Genomic DNA, 22,093 nt, shown 5'->3' on the forward strand with positions numbered 1-22,093 from the left:
ACAAATTGGCCTGAAATAGCAACGAACCCGGGGACTGGGAGAAATTTAGAACTCAGCAGAGCAGGACAAAGGGTTTGATTAGGGCAGGGAAAATAGAGTACGAGAGTAAGCTTGCAGGGAACATTAAAACGGACTGCAAAAGCTTCCATAGATATGTAAAGAGAAAAAGGTTAGCAAAGACAAACTTAGGTTCCCTACAGTCAGAATCAGGGGAAGTCATAACGGGGAACAAAGAAATGGCAGACCAATTGAACAAGTACTTTGGTTCGGTATTCACTAAGGAGGACACAAACAACCTTCCGAATATAAAAGGGATCAGAGGGTCTAGTAAGAAGGAGGAACTGAGGGAAATCCTTATTAGTCGGGAAATTGTGTTAGGGAAATTGATGGAATTGAAGGCCGATAAATCCCCAGGGCCTGATGGTCTGCATCCCAGAGTGCTTAAGGAGGTGGCCTTGGAAATAGCAGATGCATTGACAGTCATTTTCCAACATTCCATAGACTCTGGATCAGTTCCTATGGAGTGGAGGGTAGCCAATGTAACCCCACTTTTTAAAAAAGGAGGGAGAGAGAAAACAGGGAATTATAGACCGGCCAGCCTGACATCGGTAGTGGGTAAAATGATAAATCAATTATTAAGGATTTCATAGCAGCGCATTTGGAAAGAGGTGACATGATAGGTCCAAGTCAGCATGGATTTGTGAAAGGGAAATCATGCTTGACAAATCTTCTGGAATTTTTTGAGGATGTTTCCAGTGAGTGGACAAGGGAGAACCAGTTGATGTGGTGTATTTGGACTTTCAGAAGGCTTTCGACAAGGTCCCACACAAGAGATTAATGTGCAAAGTTAAAGCACATGGGATTGGGGGTAGTGTGCTGACGTGGATTGAGAACTGGTTGTCAGACAAGAAGCAAAGAGTAGGAGTAAATGGATACTTTTCAGAATGGCAGGCAGTGACTAGTGGGGTACCGCAAAGTTCTGTGCTGGGGCCCCAGCTGTTTACATTGTACGTTAATGATTTAGACGAGGGGATTAAATGTAGTATCTCCAAATTTGCAGATGACACTAAGTTGGGTGGCAGTGTGAGCTGCGAGGAGGATGCTATGAGGCTGCAGAGTGACTTGGATAGGTTAGGTGAGTGGGCAAATGCATGGCAGATGAAGTATAATGTGGATAAATGTGAGGTTATCCACTTTGGTGGTAAAAACAGAGAGACAGACTATTATCTGAATGGTGACAGATTAGGAAATGGGGAGGTGCAACGAGACCTGGGTGTCATGGTACATCAGTCATTGAAGGTTGGCATGCAGGTACAGCAGGCGGTTAAGAAAGCAAATGGCATGTTGGCCTTCATAGCGAGGGGATTTGAGTACAGGGGCAGGGAGGTGTTACTACCGTTGTATAGGGCCTTGGTGAGGCCACACCTGGAGTATTGTGTACAGTTTTGGTCTCCTAATTTGAGGAAGGACATTCTTGCTATTGAGGGAGTGCAGCGAAGGTTCACCAGACTGATTCCCGGGATGGCAGGACTGACATATCAAGAAAGACTGGATCAACTGGGCTTGTATTCACTGGAGTTCAGGAGAATGAGAGGGGATCTAATCGAAACGTTTAAAATTCTGATGGGTTTAGACAGGTTAGATGCAGGAAGAATGTTCCCAATGTTGGGGAAGTCCAGAACCAGGGGTCACAGTCTAATGATAAGGGGTAAGCCATTTAGGACCGAGATGAGGAGAAACTTCTTCACCCAGAGAGTGGTGAACCTGTGGAATTCTCTACCACAGAAAGCTGTTGAGGCCAATTCACTAAATATATTCAAAAAGGAGTTAGATGTAGTCCTTACTACGCGGGGGATCAAGGGGTATGGCGAGAAAGCAGGAATGGGGTACCGAAGTTGCATGTTCAGCCATGAACTCATTGAATGGCGGTGCAGGCTCGAAGGGCCGAATGGCCTACTCCTGCACCTATTTTCTATATTTCTATGTTTCTATGGTTAATGACGAGGTAAGAGACAGAATGAAGCTGAAAGACGAATTGCACCAAATCAAGGAACCGTGGAGATTCAGCAGACTGGGAGTGCTAATCAATGCAACCAAAGTGTAGTGTCCCTGCACCTTACTACAAACTCACACGAGGAATGGATATATCAGACACGGTCACTCTGTGACCTTCACCTTTATTCCCAGGACCAAGGAATGTGGACCATGGGTGAGACCTCCCCTTTTATACCTGGAAACCCAGGTGTGGAGTGTCCAAGTTCACCCCGTGGTCAGGGTGTGCATTTCTAGGGTACAGCTACAGTGTACATGAGTTGCAGTTACATGACTATGTCATTGCAAGATGGTGAAATACATGACATCACCTCCCCCCTTAAGTCTTTTTGTTTCAGAGGTTAAGTCTATCGGGTGGTCGACGCTCTCTCGTGGAGCGCTGCAGTTGTGGCTCTGGTGGCTGAGTCTCAGCACATGTCTCTGTCACTTGAGGTGATTCCGGCCTGTCCGGGCTGGCCGCAGGGACTGTGCATGCTGAGGACTGTCTTTGTTGCTTGTCCGCTGGCAGTGGTGTGGGTGCCATTTCATCATGCTCTTCTTCAGGTTCCTCCGTGTCTATGCTGAACCTTTTCGTTACTTGGTCCAAGTGTTTGCGGCATATCTGCCCATTGTTTAGTCGGACCACCATGACTCTATTTCCTTCTTTGCCAATTACGGTGCCCTCAAGCCACTTGGGTCCCAAAGCATGGTTAAGAACAAATATCGGGTCATCTATTTCTATGCACCTCCCCCTTGAGTTTCGATCATGGAACTCGGTTTAGGACTGGCGCTTGCCCTCGACAATGTCTGCCAGGGCTCGGTGAATGAGGGACAACCGCATCTTGAGCGTGCGTTTCATGAAGAGTTCTGCTGGCGGGACTCCCGTGAGCGAGTGCGGGTGGGACCTGTAGGCCAGCAGGAGGCACGATAGGTGGTACTGAAGGGAGGGTCCTTGGATGCGTAACATGCCCTGTTTTATGACTTGGACCGCCCGCTCACCTGGCCATTGGAAGCCGGTTTGAACGGCGCTGTCCGGACGTAATTGATACCATTGCTTGACATAAACTCCTGGAATTCATGGCAGGTGAAACACGGGCCATTGTCGCTGACCAGGATGTCCGGCAAGCCATGGGTCACGAAAACCGTATGCAGACTCTCCACGGTGATGGATGTCATGCACGAGTTCAATATGATGCACTCGATCACTTCGAGTATGCATCGACAACAATCAGGAACATTTTCCCCATGAACGGGCCCGCATAGTCCACGTGAATACATGACCATGGTCTGGTGGGCCAGGGCCACGGGCTGAGTGGGGCCTCCCTGGGGGCATTGCTCAGCTGGGCACATGTCGTGCACCTGCAAACCCAGTGTTACAGGTCTGAGTCAATCCCCGGCCACCATACACATGACTGGGCAATGGCCTTCATTAACATGATGCCAGGGTGCTTGCTGAGGAGTTTCCTGATGAACGCTTCCCTGCCTTTCTGGGGCATGACTACCCAGCCGCTCCATAGCAGGCAGTCGGCTTGGATGGAGATCTAATCCATCCGTCTCTGAAAAGGTCTGACTTCCTCAGGGCACGCCCTGTGTGCGGGCACCCAATCCCCAGTCAGGACACATTTCTTTATCATGGATAGGAGGGGGTCCCTGTTCGTCCAGAGTTTGATCTGGCGGGCTGTGATGGGGGAGCCCGCAGTGTCAAAAGCCTCAACGGCCATGACCATCTCGGCGCTCTGCTCCGACGCCCCCTCGGTGGTGGCTAGTGGGAGCGTGCTGAGCGCGTCAGCGCAATTTTCGGTGCCTGGCCGGTGCCGTATGGTGTAGTCATACGCAGCCAGCGTGAGGGCCCAGCGCTGTATGCGAGCTGACGCATTGGCATGGACAGCCTTGCTGTCGGACAACAAGGATGTTAACGGCTTGTGGTCTGTCTCTAGCTTGAACTGTCTACCAAAAAGGTACTGGTGCATCTTTTTCACACCATACACACACGCGAGTGCCTCCTTCTCGACCATGCCGTATCCACGCTCTGCCTGGGAGAGCGACCTGGAGGTGTAAGCCACCGGTTGGAGTCGGCCGTCATCGTTACCCTGCTGCAACACACACCCAACCCCGTAGGATGATGCATGTTAAGACCAGTTTTTTACAGGGGTCATACAAAGTCAACAGTTTGTTGGAACACAGCAGGTTCCTCACCTTGTTGAAAGCCCGTTTTTGACAGTCCCCCCAAAACCATTCACAACCTTTACGCAGGAGCATGTGTAACGGTTCCAACAATATGCTTAAGTTCGGCAGAAAGTTCCCAAAATAGTTCAAAAGTCCGAGGAATGATCGCAACTCCGACGTGTTGCCGGCCTGGGCGCCCGGCGGATCACCTCCGTTTTTGATTCAGTGGGCCGGATCCTGTCTGCGGCAACCCTCCTGCCCAAAAACTCAACCTCTGGGGCCAAAAACACACACTTGGCCTTTTTCAGCCGCAAGCCTACCCGATCCAATCGGCGTAGCACCTCCTCCAGGTTGTGGAGATGTTCTTCGGTGTCTCAACCCATTATGAGAATGTCGTCTTGGAATACGATCATTCCAGGAATGGATTTGAGCAAGCTTTCCATGTTTCTCTGAAAGATGGCTGCTGCCGAACGAATGCCAAACAGACACCTGTTGTAGACAAATAATCCCTTGTGTGTTGAAATGGTGGTCAGAAGCTTGGATTCTTCAGCCAGTAGGCCGAAGTGAGGTCCAACTTCGTGAACAGCTTGCCACCTGCCAGCGTGGCAAAAAGATCCTCCACTCTCGGAAGCGGGCATTGGTCTTGCAGCGATACTCGGGTGGCTTTCTAGTCGCTACAAATCCTAACCGAGCCATCTGCTTTGAGGACGGGAACGATGGGACTTGCCCAGTCGCTGAATTCAATGGCCGAAATTATGCCCTCTCTGAGCAGCTTGTCCTGTTCACATTCAATTTTTTCATGCATCACATACGGCACCGCTCTGGCTTTGTGGTGCACTGGTCTGGCGTCCGGAGTGATGCGTATCACTACTTTCGTGTCCTTGAACGTTCCGATACCAGGTTGAAACAGTGACCCAAATTTTTGCAGGACCTGTGAGCATGAACTTCACTCCACGGATGAAATGGCGTGCACATCCCTCCATTTCCAATTCATTTCAGCTAGCCAATTCCTCCCCAAAAGCGCGGGGCCATTTCCCAGAACGATCCAGAGTGGCAGCCGGTTCTGTGATCCATTATGTATTCCCACCAAGTTTGCACTGCCCAGCACTGGGATGATCTCTTTGGTGTACGTCCGTAGCTGCGTCTCAATGCATTCCAGTTTGGGCCTGCTAGCTCTGTGTGGCCATTGTCTCTCAAATTGTTGGGCGCTCATGAGAGACTGGCTAGCTCCCGTATCCAGCTCCATGTGCACCGGGATGCCATTCAGTAAGACTTTCATCATCATGGGTGGCGTTTTAGTATATGAGCTGTGCATGTCAGCCACATGAACCCGCTGAACTTCAGCATCTATGGCTTTACCCCAGGCCTCATCCTGCATTGCAGACCCCTCGTCTGGTTCCTCTGTCTCACAGATTAGCCTCGCTGCTGCCTTTTTGCACATCCTGGCCAAGTGTCCACTGACATTACAAATCCTACAGGTATATTGCTGGAACCTGCAGCCTCTCGCAGTGTGTCTACCCCCGCACCTCCAGCATGAGCTGAGATTAAGATTGCTGTTAACAAAAGGACTATTACCAGGCATTCCTCTCTGTTTGCCCATTTGGCTGTTTCTAGGCACTCTGATGGTGGGTGTTAATGGTCCCATCGTTCCTCGAGATGGCGTGAATTGCCGATCCCCTTTCCATTGTCGTTGTTGCGGGCCCACCCTAGAGCCTGTTGCTGCCTGGGCGGTTTCGAAATGCCCTTGCCTGCCTGCGGGGTCCCAAGCTGCATTCACAGTGTTAACTCCCTGGTCCGTCGCCACGTTTGGACCAGGGCTGCGTGCGTAATTAGCTTGGTCTCCTCTTCTCCTGCCATAAGGGTCTGAGCTATCAACGTCGCCCCTTCTAAAGTCAAGTCCTTAGTCTTTATGAGCTTCCTGAAAATGCCGGCATGATTAATACTCTCGATGAAAAAGTCCCTTAACATCTCCCCCCTGCAGGCATCAGAGAACTTACAGAGACTGGCCAAGCGCCGCAGTTCCGCCACGAAGTCCGAGACGTTTTGTCCCTCCCGACGCCAGTGAGAGTAGAACCGGTGCCGAGCCATATGTACACTACTCGCCGGCTTGAGATGCTCACTGATCAGCTGGCTGAGCTCTTCAAAAGACTTAACCGCCGGCTTTTGGGGTGTGAGCAGGTCTTTCATCAGCGCATACGTCTGTGGTCCGCAGCTGGTCAGTAGATGCACCCTCCGCTTGTCAGCTGCCGTCTCTTCCAGCCAGTCCTTTGTGACAAAGCTCTGCTGGAGTCTTTCCACGAAGTCGTCCCAGTCTTCACCCACACAGTAACGTTCCTCTGTGCCACCGGTGGCCACCCTCGTGGTTCGGTGATTCCCATTTCTCGTCGCCAAATGTAGTGTCCCTGCACCTTACTACAAACGAGGCATGGATATATCAGACACGGTCACTCTGTGACCCTCACCTTTATTCCCAGGACCAAGGAGTGCTGACCCTGGGTGGGACTTCCCCCTTTATACCTGGAAACCCAGGTGAGGAGTGTCTCCCGCAAGTTCACCCCCTGTGGTCAGGGTGTGCATTTCTAGGGTACAGGTACGGTGTACATGAGTTACAGTTACATGACTATGTCATTGCAAGATGGTTAAATACATGACACAAAGGACAGACGGAAAGTAATAAGGTGAAGAAAGGTAGCATGAAATAAACTTTCAAGAGATATCAAAGTTCACAGTAAGTGTTTTTATTAGAGAAAGAGCGTGATAAAGGGGAATATAGTCCATTGTAGATAGATGCAGATGAGATTATAATGGACAATAAGGAAATGAGACTTGTTAAATGAACACTCCGTATCCATTTTCACGGTGGAGGAAGAGGACAAAATATTAGCTCGAGGTTACATCCAGCCTCGAATGGGGGCCAGCTGGTGCCCAAACTGGAGAAATATTCCAGTGTTAATTCCGATGTTGGTGTGCTAATGTAATGGCTGCTTTTATTTCAGACTCTCTGGAACATTTTCTTTCAGTGTATGAGGAGACCTTGGGCATAATTGCTGCAATATGCTTACTCCCGGCTGAAGAACCTCTAGTTTTCAATTATCAATATACAAGTACAATACATAACAAGCAACTTCTGAGGGAAAATATTCACATAAGAGAATGATCGATCTACCCCGCAAAATATTTAGACTTATAAAAAGCAAACAGTAAATCTGAAATCAAAACAGAAAATGCTGATGTGTCTCCATCCAAAGTATTAGCATGCTGCTCACAGAGGGATCTGGCTCACAATGTCATGCCCAGGACAGGCTCTCACTGTCAGTTACCGTAACAGGTAGAGGGTACATATCGGCATAGGGACCAGAAACTGGATGGATAAAGACGACTGGTGCTGTATTTCTGCCCAGTCTCTGTCTTTACTCGCAGAAGCTGGTGTCTGCTACTAATGCTGTAGGAGTTGTGATGTTGGGCAGCAGTGAGTGACTCGAATGGGAGCATAGTGTGAACCTCGTACCTCTCTCAGCGGCATGTGTACAGTTGCTAAATACTGGCAGCAAATGCTCCTGCGGGATCTGGAGGAACAAGAGAGTAACTCATTGGATTTATCTCTTCTGCAGGCATTGTCCATGAAAATGTGAAGATAGGCTCTGATGGTGAGAGTGACCAAGCCTCAGGGACATCATCTGATGAAGTCCAGTCACCTGTTCAGGTCCGAATGAGAAACCACCATCACCGGCGCATTTCCACTGAGGTAAGAACCATTTCGCGAGTCCCGTATGGCCCTGCGGACTTCGGCCCGAATCGTAGCTTGTACAATTTAACGATTGTCCATGTCAGGAGGTTTGTTGGATTTATCTGTACAGGGCTGACTCTCCAAGATTGGTGTGTATTGGTAGGTCTGACTTCAGACTTTGACAGTTATGACAGCGCCCTTCCGTGGCAGGGCATGACTACCTTGAAATATTTGATTTGAAATATGGTTGTGGTTGTTGGAGACCAATCATCTCAGCCCCAGACCACCACTTCAGGATTTCCTCAGGGCAGCACCATTAGCTGCTTCATCAATGTTACATCGGATATACAGCACAGAAACAGGGCCGTTGGGCCCAACCAGTCCATGCCGGCGTTTATGCTCCACTCGAGCCTCCTCCTGTCTTTCCTCATCTAAATCTATCAGCATAACCCTCTATTCTCTTCTCCCTCATATGCTTGTCTAGCCTCCCTTTAAATGCATCTATACTATTCGCTTCAACCACTCCCTGTGGTAGCGAGTTCCACATTCTCACCACTCTTTCGGTAAAGAATTTTCTTCCGAATTTGCTATTGGCTTTCTTGGTGACTATCTTATATTGATGGTCTCTAGTTATGCTCTTCCCTACAAGTGGAAACATTGGGCTAGATTTTCCATTTCACATCGCCCATCGCCCATATATCACCCAAAATGGTCTTTCATCGCCCATTTTGACAAAAAAGTGGAAATTCAGGCTGGATCATTGGCGAAAAATTATCCCCCTGACTTTCGGCTCACATCGCCGAGGTGATCGCTGAGGTGATCGGCCACAAATCGCTCAGCCCAACTTTCGGCACATCGCCGGGCTGATCGCTCGCCGAGAACATCGCTGGAGAATAGTTGCTTTTTCTTGGCCTTCCTCACAGAACTCGGCACGACAGACACCATTTTGAATATTGGAGGAAGGGAGAAGGCTGCTAAAACAAGGGGCTTTTAACATCCTTTTACTGCTAGATCCACTCACATTTATACTTCTATTTATATTTAAATGTTCAACTGTTGCATTAATGTTTTAACTTAACTTTATTTACGTTATTAAAAGAAAATGCACAACAATTGTAAGATTCAATAAAATGTTGTTATTAACAATTCCGAGGAGATGAGGTCCGCAATCTCGGACCACGGCTTCCTGTACACTCGGGGTGGAGGTTTCCCCTGAGCACCCCGGGTAAGTTCTGCCCACCTGGAGTGGACCTCCTCGATGAGAGCCTCGTTGGCCTTGTCCGAAAATGGCTTTGCCCTTTTCCAACCCCCATCCACGCCCTCGGATGATGATGATGATGACACCTACAATTTATCCAACTCCAATTCTCCAATGGCAAAAAACACTTTATCTAAATCTCCAACGGCAAAAAACTCCACAAAACTCCACAAATCTCCTCCCTCCAACTCCAACAACTCTCTCCTTTATTTCTCCTCTCTCTCTCCCCAACGGCCTTCTGCACATGTGGTTGACCCCTGACCTCCCAAAACACGCAAAATGCTGTCAACTGGAAAAAAAATTTAAAACGCATGCACAGAAGGCCGTTGCTATGGAAGCTTTTGCCTTCCACATCGCTAGCCATTCGTTGAATGAGCGTCACATCGCTGACCTTTTGCATCGCCCATTTGACATCGTTGGCCTATCGCCGAGTGGAAAATCGTCATCCAAAAAATGGCCGATGAACCAGCGATCGATAAGGCTGGGACATGGAGCATCGCTGGAACATCGGCCTTGGGCGATAGACAGAAAAGTGGAAAGTCCAGCCCATTATCTTTGTATTCACTCTATCAAAACCTTTCATAATTTTAAAGACCACTCTTCATCATCATCATCATCATAGGCAGTCCCTCGAAATCGAGGAAGACTTGCTTCCACTCTAAAAGTGAGTTCTCAGGTGACTGTACAGTCCAATATGGGAATTACAGTCTCTGTCACAGGTGGGACAGATAGTTGTTGAGGGAAAGGGTGGGTGGGACTGGTTTGCCACACGCTCCTTCTGCTGCCTGCACTTGTTTTCTGCATGCTCTCGAGGATGAGACTCGAGGTGCTCAGCGCCCTCCCGGATGCTCTTCCTCCACTTAGGGCGATCTTTGGCCAGGGACTCCCAGGTGCCGGTGGGGATGTTGCACTTAATCAAGGAGGCTTTGAGGGTGTCCTTGAAACGTTTCCTCTGCCCACCTGGGGCTCGCTTGCCGTGTAGCTCTTGCTTTGAGTGTCTCATGTCGGGCACGCGGACGATGTAGGGATAAAGGCCTGATCGAGAACACTGACATTGGTGCGTCTATCCTCCCAGTGGATTTGCCCAATCCAAGTCTGGACCAGGGTCAAGCAGAGCTGCGTGATCGCGCCAATGCTCTTCTCAATCATCCTCGCTGAAATGCTCCACCTCACTCAACAAGCTCCCCGCTGGAGTGGAACTAAACTATAGAACCAATGAGAACCTGTTCAACCTTCGTCGCCTCCAGGTTAGATCCAAGGTCGTCCCATCCTCTGTCATCGAACTACAGTACGTGGACGACGCTTGTGTCTGCGCACATTCAGAGGCTGAACTCCAAGCCATTGTCAACATCTTCACCGAGACGTACGAAAGCATGGGCCTTACACTAAATATCTGTAAGACAAAGGTCCTCCACCAGCCTGATCCCGCCACACAGCACTACCCCCCGGTCATCAAAATTTACGGCTCGGCCTTGTACAACATGGACCATTTCCCATACCTCGGGAGCCTACTATCAGTAAGGGCAGACATCGACGACGAGGTCCAACACCGCCTCCAGTGTGCCAGTGCAGCCTTCGGTCACCTGAGGAAGAGAGTGTTTGAAGACCAGGACCTCAAACCCAGCACCAAGCTTATGGTCTACAGGGTTGTAATGATACCTGCCCTCCTATATGGCTCAGAGACGTGGGCCATATACAGTAGACACCTCAAAGCACTGGATAAATATCACCAGTGCTGCCTCTGCAAGAAAGACCTCTATTAGGTCACCCTCAGCCTTTTTTTTTCAAGGGAAAAGTGACCTAGCCTGTTCATCCTTTCCTGATTTGTATATCCTCGCATTTCTGGTATCATCCTTGTAAATCTTCTCTGCACCCTCTCCAGTGCCTCTACATCATTTTTATAATATGGTGACCAGAACGGTACGCCGTACTCCAAGTGTGGTCTAACAAGGTTCGATACAGGTTTAGCATAACTTCCCTACTTTTTAATTCTATCCCTCTCGAAATAAACCCTCGTGCTTGGTTTGCTTTTTTTATGACCTTGCTAACCTGTGGTGCAACTTTTGACGTGAATGTTGATTGCAGTGTTCAGAGGGTGATTGCACTTTGTTGCACAGCTGCAATCAAATAGGTCTATGCAGGCCTTGAGCACGGCCATGCACACTTTGGATGCCAACACGTCTGCCAGCTTAAACAGGATGACAGATACCTTGGCCTTACAGTGGCCCACTGATCTACACAAAAGTCCCCTCCACTGCAGTGGTAGGAGTGAAATGCCAGCTCTGCCATGAGAGTGATGATAGGGAAAGGCGACATGACAGTAAGGACTCCATTCAAAGCACTCCCACTTCTCACCCATTGACCCCCCCCATCTTGCTCAGTCAGTAGTCCACATGCTGTCTCGTCTCCTGATGGCTGAGTCTGCCCCTGCCTCAGGGGCTCCAAAACACAGAAGGTGTCAGCCAAAAGCATCTCAACAGTCAGAGCAGGGATCTGAGCAGCTAGCCTCTACCTCAGCTCGAGCCACAGAGGTTTCATCATCATCATCATAGGCGGTCCCTCGAGCGAGGATGACTTGCTTCCACAAGAGTTCACAGATGTTTCAATGAAGGACCCGATGTTCCAGTCCTGAACTCTAATTGAGGGGGTGGAAGATGCCTGTGCGTGGATTTTTTTAACGTGTGGTGACCGTTGCACATCAGCCACCACAGGGGCTTGACAAAGCTAGGTCTTGGTCCAGTGGCAAGGGTTAACCAGGACGACTGGAGACCAGCTCTGCTGCATGGACCTTGTGTGCACACATATCGCAGTGTGGGCTGACCCGTGCTGCCCCTGGGCCCTCGGCTCTTCTGGGCCCCGTACCTCTTCCCACGATGTTCCAGGGCCCGGCGCTCCAGCTCTATTTATAGCCCCGACCTGCAGTGGTGTTCTCACACAGGTCGGGACAGCCCACGATGTTCCAGGGCCCGGCGCTCCAGCTCTATTTATCGCAATACCATCATCATCATCATCATAGGCAGTCCCTCGGAATCGAGGAAGACGGCTATAATGAGCTTATAGCAACAGTTAGAACAAGCATAATCACAAAGATTCATCTTGCTATTTGATCTATTATTTAAAAGCAGCTGTTTAAGGATAGCAGTGACATTCATGCGTATGCTATTGGTGTTTTCAGCTTTACTGCCAATGGAACATAAAGAGTTATGCAACTAATAGTTTGAAAGGAATAACCTAATTAATGTAGCACATGTGAATTATATGCTATTGAACACAAAGTATGTCATCAATATTCATGTATTCAAAACTGGACATTAGAAAGAAGGTAAAAACTCAATTTAGAATGAAGCTAAAGACTTTTTTAATGATGATTTCAGACTTAATTTTTAAACTTATGAAATCATTAGAATTTTGGATGCTGAGTTGTATAACTAACCCGTGACAAAGAGTAGAGAAAATTCATCAGCAGAAAAAAGCTCATAGATGAATGCACCTTATGAATATGGGTTGCATTTATTGCAAGGGACTCTAGTTAGCTTTAAAGGGAAATAATAAAGATTTAAAAACTGAAATAAGGAAACTAAATATGGAGGGTACACAACTCTCACCAAACGATGTCTTGCAATCATTGAAATCTCTATCTTTAGCAAAGTCATCATTTGCACCATTATGTAGGAGCAGTAGGAAAAGGGAGAGTAAAGCTTTATATTTGCACAAGGTACGCACCTAGGTATCTGAGAAAATGTTATGTTGGGAAGTTATTCTTTTGCACCACTTAATCTTGTCTTGCCCATACTTGGATGCTGGGTGGCAAGTTGCCTTTTAACTTGCTCGATGATGAATGGAAAGACATGAACTGTTGGGGACTAATGCAGGGGATGTACAAGGGGTGTTGGTTGTTGGCAGGACCGCTTTGTGTCAGTGGCATTGGGGAGTGGGTGGTGGTACGGGAAGAGTGGCAGTTGCATGTGCCTGAGACATGGGTCCACTGGTGCAACCTCAGTGAATCTTGCATTAATAAAAAGCATCCCGAGCATTGGGCATCCTGTGCATTTCGGGCATCCTGTCCCCTCTCTGCTGCCCTCCCCTCTGCCACGCCCCCTCTCTGCCGCCCCCCACTCTGTTGCCTCCCTCTTTGTCGCCCCCCTTCTCTGCTGTCCTCCTCTCTGCCCCCACCTCTGCTGCGCCCCCCCCTCTGTCACCCCCCACTCTCTGTTGCCCCCTCTCTGCCGCCCCCTTTCTCTGCCATCCCCCCCTCTGTCATCCCCCTCTCTGCTGCCCCCCTCTCTGCCGCCCCCCACTCTCTGTCGCCCCCCACTCTCTGTCACCCCCCCTCTGCCGCCCCCTCTCTGCTGCCCCCCTCTCTGCCGCCCCCCCACTCTGTTGCCTCCTCTCTGCCGCCCCCTTTCTCTGCCATCACCCTCTCTGCTGCCCCCTTCTCTGCCGCCCCCCCTCTCTGTTGCCCCCTCTCTGCCGCCCCCTTTCTCTGCCATCACCCTCTCTGTCACCCCCCCCTCTCTGTTGCCTCCCTCTGCCGCCCCCTCTCTGCTGTCCCCCCCTCTGCCGTCCCCCTCTCTGTTGCCCCCCTCTCTGCCGCCCCCCCTCTCTGCTGTCCCCTCCTCTGCCGTCCCCCTCTCTGCTGCCCCCTCTCTGCCGCCCCCCTCTCTGCCGCCCCCCTCTCAGCCGCCCCCCTCTCTGCTGCCCCCTCTCTGTCACGCCCCCTTTCTGCTGCCCCCCCTCTGTTGCCCCTTCACTGCTGTCCCCCCCTCTCTGTCACGCCCCCTCTCTGCTGTCCCTGCCTCTCTGTTGCCCCCCTCTCTGCTGTCCCCCCCTCTCTGTCATGCCCCCTCTCTGCTGTCCCCCCCTCTCTGTTGCCCCCCTCTCTGCTGTCCCCCCTCTCTGTTGCCCCCCTCTCTGCTGTCCCCCCCTCTCTGTCATGCCCCCTCTCTGCTGTCCCCCCCTCTCTGTTGCCCCCCTCTCTGCTGTCCCCCCTCTCTGTTGCCCCCTCTCTGCTGTCCCCCCCCTCTCTGTCACGCCCCCTCTCTGCTGTCCCCCCCTCTCTGTTGCCCCCCTCTCTGCTGCTCCCCTCTCTGTCACTCTCAATTGCCACAGTGCTCTTGCATTACTTTCAATGGCGAGTTTGAGGAAGCTCAGGAAACCCATGGATGCAGCGTTAAATTTGAAAGCGTGTTGAAATATCGCTCCAGTTGAGGGATTACCATATGTTAATCGGCACCGTGCCTCTCCTGAATGGATTGGCACACAGCCGAGCGTGCCGGAGTTATCAGCATGTCGGAGCCGGCTTCCTGCCACATTCGTATTGTTGCCTGATTTAAACCTCCCCCTCCCCCACCGTACCCCCCGCCCCCCTCTCCCCACCATACCCCCCGTTCCCCCCTCCCCTCACTGTACCCAAACCCACACACTTCTCCAGCTTAAAATTCCCCTCAGTTTCTCTCCTGTTTGTGAACGGAGCTCTCTCTGGGTAATGAGGATAGGTATAGTACTCTTTCAGGACCATCTCCCTGTTTATTGTGTCTGTAGAATTCCACCACCAGGCCATCTTCTTTTCCCTTTAAAGGTTTGATAAAATTGAGAAGGCAGTGATATCCTGTCTGTGAAAAAAATAAGGCAGGGGTTGTGTGAGCTGTTAGAATGGTCATTAATGCTGAACATGAACTATCAGGGCAGTGAGCAGCAATTTGAATGGCAGAGAGCAATATTGTGGATTCGCTAAGTGTGGAGAGATGAAGGAGTTTGCAAATGGGCCAGCACATCTTGCTCAGCATAGAGCATTTACCATTGTTCAATAAGAAGCTCATTTCTACATAACTACATCAGGAACTATGAACGAGAAAAGAGGATGTGCTTTGTAACCAGCATGTATATCCAGAGAGGTATATCCAGTGTCACTGATTGAAAGTCATTTTATATTTTAATTTGAAGAATGGGATCATTTTTTTGAGGCAGTAAAATGAACCCCTTCAGTTTCTCTTGTGGTATTTTTGAGCGGATCCAGAATGTGTTGATTTGAAGGCCTTGCCCGTGCTTATTGAGTTCTTATTTAACAACCACACTTGCGCATATCTTCACTCTGATAGCTCACTTCGAGTGGGATGTTTTGGAGAATGATGAGAAGTTTTTGTTTAAGGCAGGTTGCTGGTCTTTCAGTATCCAGCACTCACTGTGTATTCAGTTAATGATTTTCATTTTGTAGCAAGGAAACTCTAAGTACTTGTGTCCTCTGCCATCAGGATATTAACAAACGTCTGTCTCTTCCTGCTGACATCCGTCTGCCAGAGGGTTACCTCGAGAAATTTGCCATGAACAGCCCACCTTTTGACAAACCCATGAGTCGCCGACTACGCAGAGCCTCCCTGGTGAGTTTGACGATGGGTCAGGGGTCAGGGGTCAGGGAACTAAATGGTGATCTAAAGGCAGCCAAGGATGGCAACAACCTGCATTCTCAGAAAACACAGTGCCTCCATGAAGCCATTGATCTCTGTTTCCGATTGCAGGACTATGGGGAAAGAGCAGGGGAGTGGTACTAATGGGATCGTTCTTTCAAACAGCCGACACAAATGGTCCCTTCCATGGTGTATCATTCTATGATTCCTGGGGGACTACAGCTAGAGTGAGAAGCACTTGACACAGGGTGCCAGAAGGTCACACAGAATGGGGCGCTGTATATATAAAAGCACGAATAATCCGGTAGATGTTGTGGAACGATAGCTACACTGAGGAATGACTAACTGCTACGTACCTGGGCGTGAGCACTGTGGCTCCGGGGTGAGCAATACGTATCTCAGCTGATGGAATCTTTTGTTTGCCTCCTGCTCAGATGCAGTTCGGTATCAAAAGCTGATCTCTCACCCTCACGCATCCCCTCATCCTCACTCAGCCCCTCACCCTCTCTCACCTCCTCACCCCCTCACTCACCCTCTCTCACCATCACCCTCTCTCACCATCACTCTCTCTCTCACACCCTCACCTCCTCACCCTCACTCACCCCCTCACCTTCTCTCACCCTCACTCACCCTCTCTCACCCCCTAACCCTCTCTCGCTCTCCCCTCACCCTCTCACCCTCTCTCACCATGTCACCCTCACTCGCCCCCTCACCCTCAATCACCTCCTCATCCTCACTCATCCCCTCACTCTCTCACCCCCTCACTCACCCTCACTCTCTCTCACTCCCTCACCCTCTTCACCCCCTCACCCTCTCTCACCCTTCACCCTCTCTCACCCCCTCATCCTCTCACCCCCTCACTCAACCCCTCACCCTCACTCACCCCCTCACCCTCAGTCACCCCCTCACTCCTTCACCTTCTCTCACACCCTCTCCCTCTCTCACCCCCTCAACTTCTCCCACCCCTCATCCTCTCTCACCCCATCACACCTCTCTCATTCTTCTCTCACCCCTCTATCACAACCCTCTCACCCTTGCTCACCATCTCTCACCACTCACCCCAACCCCTTTTCGTCTCTCTCGTCCCTCTTTCACTCCCCCTCACCCCTCTCCGACATCACCATCTCACCCCCTCTCTCCCCTTCATGCCTCTCTCACCCTAAACCCCTTCTCACCCCTCTCCCACTCGCTCACCCCCCTCTCACCCTCAAAAACAGAACCAAGCATTTCCAACAGGATTAGTTTCAGAAAAACAAAGCTGCCCTCAAAATTGAACACAATGGGGTAGAGTTTCAGCTTTGGGTGCAATCATGAAATTGGACCCCAAATTCTTAAAATTCTGCTGGTTAGGTTACCGTTTAAGTGCTCAATTTTCCCGGGTCATTTGCACCGTTTTTTCTGGCGTAATTACTTAACTCAAAGTTTCCCTCTGGAAGCTGCGCTGGTGTAACTGCTTTACGATATTTCTAGGTTAGGTTTTTGTGATGTTCCCTCAGGTCTGCGCCAGTTTTCAGCATTTTTCGCAGTTTGCCCAAAAATGATTAACCCTAGGTCGGCGTATCTGGCCACTCCCGAAAAACCTTCTGGTGAGTTAACAGAAAGCAGTGCACATTGAGAAATTGGCGCTGAAAGAGCCCATTGTTTTTGGAGGGAGTCTCTAATACTTGAAATACCCATAATAAAGTTTAACTTCTTTTACCTTTCAACGGAGTACATGGAAGCTTCTTGGATTTTTTACTCGCAAGCCACCATCGAACGTCTTCAAGCCGGGCTGGAGTGAGGTCGTAGCATCGGCCGTCAGAATCGGCCCCGCACCTGGAATAGGGGCTCGGCTGGAAAACAAGCCCGGGGGGGGGGGGGCGGAGGGAGGTGGCGATTGAAAGGCTGCTGCACTGAGCCCGGGGAGGGAGGTGGTGATTGAAAGGCTGCTGCACTGGGCCCGGGGAGGGACGTGGTGATTGAAAGGCTGCTGCACTGGGCCCGGGGAGGGAGGTGGTGATTGAAAGGCTGCTGCACTGAGCCCGGGGAGGGAGATGGTGATTGAAAGGCTGCTGCACTGAGCCCGGGGAGGGAGGTGGTGATTGAAAGGCTGCTGCACTGGGCCCGGGGAGGGAGGTGGTGATTGAAAGGCTGCTGCACTGGGCCCGGGGAGGGAGGTGACGATTGAAAGGCTGCTGCACTGGGCCCGGGGAGGGAGATGGTGATTGAAAGGCTGCTGCACTGGGCCCGGGGAGGGAGGTGGCGATCGGAAGGCTGCTGCACTGGGCACAAGACTACAATGAGTTTGGGGGAGAAGAGAGAAGTCACAAGACTGCAATTAGTTGTGGGTGTGGGGGGGGGGGGAGAGGGAGGGGAAGTCACAAGACCTGGGTGTGGTCCATCCATACAGACCTTGGGGAGAGAGAACAAAGAACCTGTCCTGCCTGCCTTCCTGCCATTTTGAGCTTCTTGTAAAGGTAAAATTTAACTATGGGGACAATACTGACAATGCCATACCTTGTGCAAGCCTTCTGCATGATGGTGCTACGTAGGAGACAACTGATTCGACGTCATCGCATAAGGAACATCAAAGCCTGTAGGATGCTGGGCAGGAGACCTTACCCACCGGGTATATCGAGACAGGCATTCATACCTGCACCTGAGTGATACAGATTGTGTCAGAAGGCTGCATTTCCGCAAAGAAGTTGTCCATGAGATCTGTGAGTGGGTGAAAGCAGACCTGTAACCTAGAAGCGTTAGGAGGACTGCTTTGTCAGTTGAAGTGAAGGTTACAGCTACACTTTCATTCTACGCCTCCAGCTCGTTTCAAGCTACAACTGGGGATATGTGCGCAATCTCTCAACATGCAACACATGTCTGCATTCGGCAGGTGACAGCTGCACTGTATGTGTGGAAGAATGACGACATTAAGTTCCCCATGACCATCCAACAAATGCATGACAGAGCTGTGGGCTTCTCAAGGATTGCTGGCTTCCCAAAGGTACAGGGCTGCATTGATTGTACCCACATCGTCTGGCCAGTACCTTTGAAGGCTCCGAGATGTACAGCAACAGAAAAGGCTTCCACTTCATTAATGTACAGTTCGTCTGTGATGACATTCATCGCATCATGGCAGTCGATGCAAGATACCCCGGGAGCACCCATGATGCGTTCATTCTATGCGAGAGCATTATATCTGCCATGTTTTAGCAGCAGCCAAAAGGACAGAGCTGGCTACTGGGAGACAAAGCCTTGCCACCTGGCTCATGATGCCCCTATGTATAACCCGGACAGAAGCTGACTGGGAATACAACATGTCGCACATTGCGATGCACAGCATCATAGAGAGGACCATTGGCATCTTAAAACAGCGTTTCCGATACCTGGACTATTCCGGAGGCTTCTTGCTGTAATCCCCTGAGATTGTCGGTCAGTTCACTGTTGTGTGCTGCATGCTGCATAACTTAGCCATCATGAGGCAGCAGCAGCTGCTAGTGGAAGACCCACCTGCGGTAAGAGTGGCTGATGGTAATGATGTGGAAGATGCAGATGACAACAAGGTGGACGAGGAAGCCATGCAAGTACCTGAACCCGGAGCACGACGGCGGAGGAGGGCAGGCCATTGTGCCCCTTTAACGATTGCTCGAGCCTTGCACCAGAAGCTCATCCATGAACACTTTTCTGCCTGAAGGCTCAGCGACAACTATTCCACATGGACCATGTTTACTGTTTGGGCCTGTTCCGTATAGTAGTTTGTGTTAATGAAACAAATGATGGAAATGATTCTTGTTTACTTCAAATGTTGTGTTAATAATCGAACAAATAATGGAAATGATTCTTCTTGATTTCCAAAAGTTGTGTTAATAATTGAACAAATCATGAAAATGATTCAGATTCGACCCCTGCTTGATCTCTAAATTGTCAGACTGCTTGTCTGACATCCAGTGCTGGATGAGTAGAAATTTTCTCCAATTAAATATTGGGAAGATTGAAGCCATTGTCTTTGCTTCCCGCCACAAACTGCGTTCCCTAACCACTGACTCCATCCCTCTCCCTAGCATCAATCTGAGGGTGAACAAGACTGCTCGCAATCTAGGTATCATATTTGACCCTGAAATGAGTTTCCAGCCACATATCTGCAGCATATCTAAAACTGACTATTTCCACCTCCGTAACATTGCCCGCCTCTGCTGAAACCCTCATTCATGCTGTTGTGTATGGAGAAATAGTCAGACTGAACACTGTGAGCTCGAAGTAAAGTGTGACCTTAGTCTTTTATTGCAGGTCTCCAGAGTGCCTCTCCAACCTGTGAAGCCTCCTTAAATACCTGTGCTCCCAAATACCTGTGAAGCCTCCTTAAATACCTTTGGGACTCCAGGAGATGAGCCCTCTCGTGCCTGTACAGAGTAAATACAAGTATACATATATAACAACTCACCCCCAAAGTCAATAGTGTAACTATTTACAATGTGAGTCGATCTGGGGCCTTTCTTGCCCTGGTTGATTGTCTCAGTGTGAAAGCTGGTGTTGTTGAATCATTTGTTGGCCCTCGCTGGGCTGCTGTGCAGCTGGCCTTGCTGGGCTGCCTGGTGTGTTGGGCCCTGCTGGGCTGCTGTGGATGATGAGTTCTGCTTCGTGGTCAACCGTGGTGCCGGTTGCCAATGGTGTGTATGTTGGGGGATCAAAAAAGGTAGGGTCCAAGGTGGGTTGCTCAGGATAGTCCGTGAATCTGAGTTTGACTTGGTCCAAGTGTTTCCGGTGAATGAGTCCATTTGAAAGTTTGGCCCGAAACACCCTGCTCCCCTCTTTGGCCATGACAGTGCTGGGAAGCCATTTGGGACCTTGTCCATAATTTAATACAAATACAGGATCACTGATTTGAATTTTGCGTGACACATTTGCGCTATCATGGTGTGCACTTTGTTGAAGCCGCCTTCTTTCTACCTGTTCATGTAGATCAGGGTGAACTAAAGAGAGCCTTGTCTTAAGTGCTCTTTTCATGAGCAGTTCAGCAGGTGGGATCCCAGTCAGTGAGTGTGGTCTCGTACGGTAGCTAAGCAGAACCTGGGATAGGCGAGTCTGCAGTGAGCCTTCAGTTACCCTCTTGAAGCCTTGCTTGATGGTTTGTACTGCTCTCTCTGCCTGACCATTGGACGCTGGTTTAAATGGGGCAGATATGACATGTTTGATCTCGTTACGGGTCATGAATTCTTTGAATTCAGCACTGGTAAATGGCCCGTTGTCGCTCACCAGGACATCGGGTAAGCCGTGTGTGGCTAAACATAGAAACAGAGAAACATAGAAAATAGGTGCAGGAGCAGGCCATTCAGCCCTTTGAGCCTGCACCACCATTCAATAAGATCATGGCTGATCATTCACTTCTGTACCCCTTTCCTGCTTTCTCTACATGGCCCACAGGCTTTCAGTAGTGGCAGCGGACATGCTAGCCGACATTATCTCACATTCAATCCACTTGGCGTACGCGTCTACAACCACAAGGAACATTTTACCCAAGAACAGGACTGCACAGTCGTCGTGTACCCTAGACCACAGCTTGGAGGGCCAAGACCATAAACCTAGCGGCGCCTCCCTGGGTACATTGCTCAACTGAGAGCATGTATTACATCTGTGAATGCAGGACTCTCAGTCCGCATCGATACCGGGCCACCACACGTGGGATCTGGCTATCGCTTTCATCATTACGATGCCTGGGTGGGTACTGTGGAGGTCATTGATGAAGGTATCTCTGCCCTTCTTGGGGACCACTACTCGATTGCCCCACAGAAGGCAGTCTGCCTGTATAGACATTTCACCTTTGTGCCGCTGGAACGGCTTTTTCTCTTCCTGTATTTCCACCGAGACACTGGACCAGCTCCCGTGAAGCACACAGCTTTTGACGAGAGATAATAAGGGGTCCTGGCTTGTCCAGGTTTTGATCTGCCGGGCAGTGACGGGTGATTGTTCACTCTCAAATGCTTCCATAACCATGGCTAGATCTGTTGGCTGCACCATTTCCACCCCCGTGGTGGGCAATGGCAGCCTATTGAGAGCATCGGCGCAGTTTTCTATTCCTGGCCTGTGGCGGATGGCATAGTTGTATGCGGACGACGTGAGCGCCCATCTCTGGATGCGGGCCGATGCGTTGGTATTTATCCCTTTATTCTCGGAGAACAGGGATATAAGTGGCTTATGGTCAGTTTCCAATTCGAATTTTAGCCCAAACAGATATTGATGCATTTTCTTTACCTAATAGACACACGCTAACACTTCTTTCTCAATCATGCTGTAGGCTCTCTCAGCCTTAGACAGACTCCTGGATGCATAAGCAACCGGTTGCAGTTTCCCGAAATCATTAGCTTGTTGCAATACACACCCGACGCCATATGACGACGCATCACATGCTAGTACCAAACGCTTACATGGATCATACAACACTAGCAATTTGTTTGAGCATAACAATTTTTTCGCTTTTACAAAGGCATTTTCTTGGCTTTTGCCCCAAACCCATTCGTCCCCTTTTCGTAGTAA

At 49.9% G+C, this 22,093-nt stretch overlaps 1 protein-coding gene across 1 annotated transcript in view; it reads left to right on the forward strand.

The window, feature by feature from the left end:
* The window catches only part of LOC139276829 (cyclin-dependent kinase 17-like), a 377,596-nt gene that overhangs the window by 231,822 nt on the left and 123,681 nt on the right, over positions 1-22,093 (forward strand). Inside the window, exons 2-3 of the mRNA XM_070894828.1 lie at positions 7,809-7,942; positions 15,434-15,559. Of these exons, the coding sequence (XP_070750929.1) occupies positions 7,809-7,942; positions 15,434-15,559 (260 nt within the window). The remainder of the gene's footprint in view (positions 1-7,808; positions 7,943-15,433; positions 15,560-22,093) is intronic.

The sequence above is a fragment of the Pristiophorus japonicus genome, chromosome 12 (assembly GCF_044704955.1).
Source record: "Pristiophorus japonicus isolate sPriJap1 chromosome 12, sPriJap1.hap1, whole genome shotgun sequence".
Taxonomy (NCBI): domain Eukaryota; kingdom Metazoa; phylum Chordata; class Chondrichthyes; family Pristiophoridae; genus Pristiophorus; species Pristiophorus japonicus.